Source organism: Otolemur garnettii, unplaced genomic scaffold, assembly GCF_000181295.1.
Source record: "Otolemur garnettii isolate 467f Iridium unplaced genomic scaffold, OtoGar3 scaffold00247, whole genome shotgun sequence".
In the NCBI taxonomy this organism is placed as follows: domain Eukaryota; kingdom Metazoa; phylum Chordata; class Mammalia; order Primates; family Galagidae; genus Otolemur; species Otolemur garnettii.
In genome coordinates this window covers 1,600,854-1,609,330 of record NW_003852642.1, presented here as the reverse complement: position 1 = coordinate 1,609,330, position 8,477 = coordinate 1,600,854, and the positions used below count along the sequence as shown (strand labels likewise).

At 39.1% G+C, this 8,477-nt stretch overlaps 1 protein-coding gene across 1 annotated transcript; it reads right to left on the bottom strand.

Annotated features, from left to right (window-relative positions):
* Positions 1-7,325: 7,325 nt before the first annotated feature.
* Positions 7,326-8,243, bottom strand: LOC100952802 (olfactory receptor 9G1-like). The gene has a single exon (XM_012813161.1). It carries the CDS (start codon positions 8,241-8,243, stop codon positions 7,326-7,328), a length of 918 nt encoding a protein of 305 aa, XP_012668615.1.
* Positions 8,244-8,477: the final 234 nt, after the last annotated feature.

Here is an 8,477-nt window from a genome sequence, read left to right as displayed (position 1 = left end):
CCCTGGGTAGAGTGCTGTGGCATCACAACTCACAGCAGCCTCCGACTCGTGGGCTCAAAAAAGTCTACTGCCTCTGCCTCCCAAGTAGCTGGGACCACAGGTGCCCGCCACAACACCTGGATATATATATATATTTTTTGGTTGCAGCCATCATTGTTGTTTGGCGGGCCCGGGCTGGATTCAAACCCGCCACCTTATGTGTATGTGGCTGGTGCCTTAGCCACTTGAGCCACAGGCTCCGATCTCCCACTCCTTTTTTTTAAAGGCAGCCTGTGGAAGCTTTAATCAAATCCATGGTAGGCACTCCCTCAGAATCATCACTATAATATTCATCATCATGAGGTGTTCTTCCTCCTCAAGAACTGAAGTGGCTTCTTTCTTAAGCTGTTGCACTTCCTTTGGAGACAGAGTATCTTCTCTAGGGAGAAAATCAGTGGTGTCCCAATCATCGAGAGTGGGCACAGAGGGAGTGCACTGGAGGGGACTTATGTGTTCAACCTCAGGTTTCGGGTGGAGGCAGTTCTTGACCAAATTATAAATGGTAAATATTTCAATGGGAATCCTTTTAGGCCCTGGAACAATGTAATAAGTTCTCAAATGGGGCCCAACTTTAGTCCAAGTATCCTGATTAACAGTTCGTTCCTCAGGGAATCAAGGACATATCTCCTGAATAAGCTGCAAAAAATGCTCCAATTGATGAATCTGCAACCAGGCTCTGCAAACTGTGAGCATAGACTTGAACACTTGCACATAGAAATCACAGTCCTTTAACCCAGATTGTCCCATGCTTTACTCCTAATGAACAATGCATCCCTTCAATTACCTAAATTTACAGAAGTATATGACCTACTACATGTTAAGGACTAAGCTATGAGTCAACTGCAGAGCTGCAAACCAACCCTTTTGGGGTGTCCCACTGGGTCAGTATTCCTCATGTCCCTGTTTGGGCGCCACCTACTGGGAACCTGCCTAGCAAAGTTATTAGGAATACTGGGAGCAGACCCTAATGGGATGGAAAAGAGAGACAGAAAATTGCATGTTCAGGAGAACCTTTTCTGAATAGGAAAGGTCACCTCAGGTTTATTACACAGCTTTTCTATACAGTAGCATGAAGAGATGATTTTGTTATAATTGCACAACTTGATTAAAAACAGCCTAAGAGCAAAATAGCATTCTTAGCAGTCTGTGCTGACCAAAAGGGCATGGCTCCATTCTAATCTGGTTCAGAAACCAGCCATAACAGGAAACCACCGGGACCAGGGTGCATTCAGTCCTTGACTCAAATGCAGTTCCCGAAAACTGGGGGTCCTTACCTCCCAGGAGATTGGCTTCCAACATTCAGTCATAATTTTACTTCACAAATTATGTGCATTCTGCATTAGTTTTGCTGAATTCAAATTTTGTGTGTGTGTATATATATATGTACATATATTCATGTACGTATGTGAGAGAGCGCACATGGATGCACACAAATGTTTGTCTCTGACACATGCTTCTATGTATGTACATTTCAATATTGATAAACACATAGGTACTAGTATTTTCTTGGCATGTTGGATAACTCCATTTCCCCCTAAAGATTGACCACTATCTTATCCCACTTGATCTCTGCTTCAAAAATCCAACCTGAGGGAACTGTATCAATGATTAATAATTTTGTCCATGTATGTGATAATTGAAAAAAGAGAAAGATTGAGGTCAAAGCACTTATTCCAAGGCTTTTTGCTGTAGGGTGATTGAAGGGCACATTCATCCCTATATCAGTGTCAAAGCTTCTGACTAGGTGCACCTGTCCCACAATCACAATGTCTGTGGTTCTCATAACTGCTCCTTTCTCTTCTCTGGTCAGGTCTACATGTTGTAAGACTCTGAGACAGAAGACTAGTCTATGCGTTGCAGGTTTCTTTATCCTTTTCATATTTTTGTAAATAGTACTTTTATTAAATTTTCCTAGGACTTCCTGATTTGAATGGGCCAACTGTGTCCTGACAGGATTCTGACTGCAACAGAAATAGATGTTAGGCATAGCCCCAGAATCAAATCTTTAAACCAAGACTAGGCTGCTCACATATTTAAAGAAAACACAGATATGTGCTGCCTAGGAATTTGAATTGCTACTGGTGGTGTCAAATCATGAAGTACGGGTAAAGGTCCAGGCCCTGAAAGATCCATAATTTGTGGCATTGATTATGACCTGAATAATATTGGGAATGAAATATGTGTGGCCTCTTACTTGAAAACTATCCATGGGCCCCATGAAAGGGCATTTGAAAAGTTCCCACTTGAGCTTTGAAGGAGTTTCTCTTCACCTATATATTTTTGGGAATGTTATGGTTGAAGTCCAAGGCAGGGCCTGATTATAAGCAGTGCAGAGAAGCCTTCCTAATTAAATGCTAAACATTGCCAGAGATTCTATGATAAGCTAAAAAATAATGGAGGGAGGAATTGGAACCATAAAATATGAGATAAAAAGTTGGAGAGCCAAGAAGAGAGCTAACAACAAAATCCTTTTCTGTAGAGGCAATCCCAATCTTTGCTTCCCACCCAAGGGGGATCTGGCCTTCCCCTGAACATGTCATACAGTGACTGAATTAGAGTATTTCCTCATAAGCTGATGAAATTCTCCACACCACACAACCCCACTGCTCCACATTGTCTCTGTGGTGAGTGATAAATATTACTACAGCAAATGAAGAAATCTGGGAACTGTTTTTATAGGAAATATACGTCCAAATAATTATTGATGCTTCTCAGACTTTCTTAGAAGGAATCTAGGAAGCATGTATGAGATTGGATTCTAAGCCAAGAAGAATGAAATGCAAGGATCAATCAAGCCAAATTTGCCAACACAAGTGCACCCACATTGGATCTGGAAAATATTTTTTGTTTCCTCAAGTTCCTAAAGGACCTTAATATACCAGTCTGTTGCACCTGTCCCACAATCACAATATGGGGTGATTTTTGTCACCAGGAACCGATTTCAGGGAAGACAAATTTTCTATGAATGGGGTGGGGGCATGATTTTGGGATGCTTTCGGTGTATTATATTTATCGTGCAATTTACTTCTATTATTATTACATTGTAATACATACTGAAATAGTTATACAACTCACCATGATGCACAATCAATATAAACCCTGAGCTCGTTTTCTAATATGGTTGTATCTGGGAGTGCTGGGAGAGACTGACACCCAAAGTGTATTGCTCAGGTTCTGCTCAGTAATGTCATTTTGTTTGCTGTTACTCATAATGAGGACAAACCTGGATCCTTCAGATGTGCAGTTTATAGGAGGGTTTGTTCTCCTATGAGAATCTAATGCCCCTGCTGCTGTGACAGGATGTGGAGCGCTGTGGTGATGTTAGCAGTGGGGAGCAGCTGTAAATGCACATGAAGCTTCACATCTGCTGCTCATTCCTTTGAGCTACCCAGTTCCTAACAGTCCAGGGACAGGTATTGGTCTGCAGCTGGGGAAGTGGCTAAAAGGTTGGTGGGTTTGTCAGGTGCTTGGAAAAGAAAAAGATTGTTGGAAAATTGTTAACAAGAAAATGTGGCTAGGACGTAGTTAGCATTCTCAGCATAGGTGCAGAATGAAAATTAATGGAGTTACATTTTGTGATAACTGTTGCCACTTATTCATATTAATTAATCCTGAAAATTACTCCATTCTTTGAAGAGCTGATTATGGTGACAGGAAAATTTGTAAAACATAGGTTTTACGTTTATTGTTACTGCTCATCTCAATAAAATATGAACATATCTTTACATATGTGAATTTCTGTATATATTTCCACATACTCTATACACATTAAATCATGTCACCTTTATTAATTTAAAAATTCAACCAATATGAAACAATGTAGTATATTTATTCTCTTCTGTTTTATCACTACCTTCTTTTGTTCTCTATAGACAGTTTTTTTTTTTAGTAACCTAGATTTTTGGGGGGGCTTTCATTGTTTCATTATATTGCAATTAGAAATAAATAGCACTTTTGTTATTATAATAGTTTATTTGATACTCAGCATGTTACGACTTTACCAAGAAGACTCCTTGGGCTGGCTCCTTTTGCCTCTGCCTATATCATTTCTAAGAGTTTCCTTGTTTTCTAGTCAAGACAGAATGCTTAAGGCATATGGTATTTATTTTTTCACACGAAAATACAAACTCAGTTGTCCTCTAAAAACTCCTGATTCTTTCCAGTGGGCAGCAGTATTGGGGATACAAACTTAAGTCAAAAGTGTGCATGTGCAGAATATTAAGGGGTATGTTAGACTTCTTTTAGCATGGGAGGAGTGGTGGTCTCAGGTGTGTCTCTACATTGATTCCTGAGCAATCATTGGAGGGTTGACTGACTCAGCAGACTGGAATTAATCTGAGACAGGTATATGGATTATCTCTAGGAAAGGGCAGTACGAAGAAATTCATGTTCTGTTATAAATGTCCACTAAATGGCATCAATTGCAGAGCAGACATTTAGTAATATGGTGGGGAGGATGGACCTGTTTCCTTCTCCACATCCCTGTCCTTAAGTACTGTGTGCACCACAAATTAGTCTTGTTTAACAGGGCTGGAGAGTTCTCATGGGCTCCATGGACTTTTTTCCCTCTTCTTTCAGTTTTACTATCTTCATCATGACAATTCTCAGCAGGGGTACAATGAGTAGCAACTCTTCCTACATAAATGTTGCTACTGCTCTCTTTTAGTTTCCTAAAGTTGATTTTCCTCATGATAGTAACAGTGCTTTTACATCATAAATCAGATCATAGTTTCTTCTTGCTGAAAATCCTCCAATTTCAAAAGAAGAATATCCAAACTCCTTACCAGGATCTAAAGCTGTGCCACTTAAAGTGTGGTTCAAAAGCCAGAGTCACGAGTATCAGGTGGTATCTTGTTCAAAAGGAAGATTCTTAGGCCCTGCCCTCAAATGACCGAATTGAAGTCTGTATTTCAATAAGTAACTTATATGATTCCTGTGTCAATTAAAGTTTGAAAATCACTGGCCCAGAAGATTATGCATAATCGCCCCACTACATATGTTTAAGAATTCTTCTATGTATATAAAGCATATATACATATATGTAAATCTATGTGATATACACATGTGTATATATATATCTCACATAGTATTAGAAAATTAAACAAAGTAAAGTGTAAAATTCAATAAATATTCACAAATTAAATACATCCTTATATGTAATCACATCCATAGTTAAGAAAATAGAATATTGCTAGCTTTACAGAAGCGATATTCATTCCCTTTTCCAATAACTGCACATTTCTTTCCCAAAATTATGACTATCATGATTCCCAAGATAATAAATGAATCTTACATATTTTTGAATTTTATAGCAAGGGAATCCATACTATGTGCTATTTTATTTCTGCTATCTTTCATGTAAAGTCATATATGTGAGATTTATTTCTAGTCTTTCATGCTGTCACTTTTAATTTATTTTTATGCTTTAGTATTGTGTTTTTGGATAATGCCCTAATAGATTTATGTGCTATATATTTGAGGACACCTGAATAGTTTCCAGTTTGGGGCTACTGTGAAAAATGTGTATACTCTGGTACTTAATTTTTGGTTGCCATATATTTGCATTTCTGTAGACATTGTAATTAGTAGTTAAAAATCTAGTAATAATGCCAAATAGTATTTCAAAGTGATTACACTAATTTTTGCTCTGATCTGCAACATACCTGAGTTCTGTTTGCTCTATAGCTTCACCAATGTTAGTTTATTTCTTTTTTGTCATTTTACTTATTAATTTATTTTTCAGTTTTTTGAGACAGAGTCTCACTCTGTCACCCCCAGAAGAGTACCATGGCATCATAGCACACAGTAACCTCAAAATCTCAGGCTGAAGTGATCATCTTGCCTCAGCCTCCCAAGTAGATGGGAGTACAGAATGCTAGGATTACAGGTGTGAGCCACCGCACGTGGCCTCTTTTTCTTATTTTAATGTTAGCTATTCAGGTGAGTATGTAAAGATATTGCATTCTATAAGGATTTATATTTTTAGAGCTGAAATATTTTATGGAAAAAAATGAGAAGAATGTACAGAGATTTCCCATATGTGCCTGGCCCTCACACATCCACAGCGTTCCCCTGGATGGATGTCCCCCACCAGAGTGGTACCTTTGTTACAACTGGTGAGCTTACACTGACACATCATTGTTACCCAAAGTCCAAGGTTTACATTAGCCTTCACTCTTGGGGCTATACTACTTATGGAATTGGACAAATGTGTAAAGACATGTAGCCATCTTTATAATATCCATGAAGTTGGCATGAATGTGGAGAAAAGGGAACACTTCTACACTGCTGGTGGGAATGCAAGCTAATACGTTCCTTTTGGAAAAAAGTTTAAAGAACACTCAGGGATCTAGATGCAGACCTGTCATTTGATCCTGCAATTCCTCTACTAGGTGTATATCCCAAAGACCAAAAATCACTTTATAAGAAATATACTTGCACCAGATTGTTCATTGCAGCTCAATTCATAATTCCCATATGCATTTTCTATATAAAGTCTTATTTTGAGTAATGTGCACTCATACGTTTTTATGTTATATGTTTCAAGGTGTTTCACTTCACCAAAGTTATAAACTGTTCTTATTATAATAATTGAATTTTGATGCTCTCAATGTCACCATTTGGATATAGAAGCCCTCATACCTTCATGCCTGTAAGGAGCCCTGTGTGTTATAAAGAGAATCACAAAAGTCATATCTATGGGATCTTGACTGACTGGAGAAACTTATGTGGGAGATATGTAAACTCAGATAATGCCTATTGAGTCTAGTTTGTATCAGGTCATTCCTTGGGTATCTCTGGATCTTGGTGTTGGTACTTCTGGGGGGGAATTCTTATATAAATGCTTAGGATGAGACATTAAAAGAGTGTATTTATTTACTATTTAAAGGAAAATCTTGAAAGTGAATGAGGACAGCTATTATTATTTCTAGCAACTAGGTAGATGTTGCTCCATATGTATCAGTCAGCCAAATATTCTTAGGCTAAAGAAATGGATTGTTCTCTCATTTTATGAAGGTAGAAGAGAATTTTGAGGCTCAAGTTTTATGTTTGTTTTTAAACTAACATGAAATTCAATCCAAATACATATAGTTTATATTCATATTTCATTTCCTTAATTTTCCTAATTTTCTTCGTTTAGGTCTCTTGAACTGACACGTGTTGAGGGTGGAAACTTGTGTCATAGGGATCCTTGACCTGATGGAGCACAGTAGCAGCTCTGCTTGGAATGTAAGCGACCTGATCTAAAGTTGTCCTTGGGTCTCGTTAGAAGGAGAGACTATTAGTTATTTCAGGAGTTTATTCAGAGCCTCTTTCACATCCTTATTCCTCAGGCTGTAGATCATGGGATTCAACAAGGGGAATACTACAGTGTAAAATGTGGAAACTATTTTGTCGCTCTCAAAAGAATAGCCAGAGCGGGGGCGAGAATAGATGTAGAGAATAGAGCTGTAGTATAAGGTAACAGAGATCAGGTGGGAGGAGCACGTGGAGAAGGCTTTGAGGCGGCCCTGGGTGGAGCGGATCCTGGAGACAGTGGCGATGATGAAGAGGTAGGAGGCCAGGATGAGCGTGGTGGGGAAGATCACATTGGAGGCCAGGAGGAAGTACATCAGAGCCTGGTATCCATCTTTCCTGCCACAGGCCAGCTTCACCAGGGGAAGCAAATCACAGAAAAAGTCATCAATGATGTTATCCTTGCAGAAATTAAAGGAAAATGTTCTTTTGGTGATGACAGAAGAGTTAATAAACCCACCAAGATATGAGGCTGTGACCAAAATTACACACAGCTTCATGGACATGGCCTGAGCATAAAGCAGGGGCTTGGAAATGGCCACATAACGGTCATAAGCCATTGCCGCCAGCAGGTAGCACTCACTATAACCCAGCCCCGCAGAGAAGAAGAACTGACACAGGCAGCCAGCAAAGGAGATGCTTTTGTCTTCAGAGATGCAGGTCACTAGAATCTTCGGAGTGTAGACGGAAGAATACCAGAAATCAAGAAAAGACAGATTTCCAAGGAAAAAATACATGGGTGTGTGAAGATGGGAGTTGTTATGGATCAACACTATGAGGGTGCTATTTCCGAGCAGGGTCAGTGAGTACACCCCAAGGAACACCCCAAACAGGACCATCTGCATCACTGGATCTGTGGTGAAGCCCAGAAGGATGAACTCATTCACAGTGTGGTTGCTTCCCTCCATGGCTGTGGGAATCTCACCTAGGAGAAGAGGCAATAAGAGCTCAGTTGGAATCACTGTGTTGAATAGACAGAATGTATCCTCATCAATACCACATCTCCAGCAGGCCTAGAGTCTAGGAACACCAATCTAAACAGGTGTTAGAAAGAGTTTCCATTTTGTGACAATATCTTGAACTTTACAATCATATATTTGATTACAAATTTATCAAATTGCTTAATAATGCTTTTTCTTTAG

What these genes read in the sequence shown, in the direction of transcription:
- LOC100952802 (XM_012813161.1), bottom strand. Translation starts at nt 8,243, where the DNA reads ATGGAGGGAAGCAACCACACTGTGAATGAGTTCATCCTTCTGGGCTTC.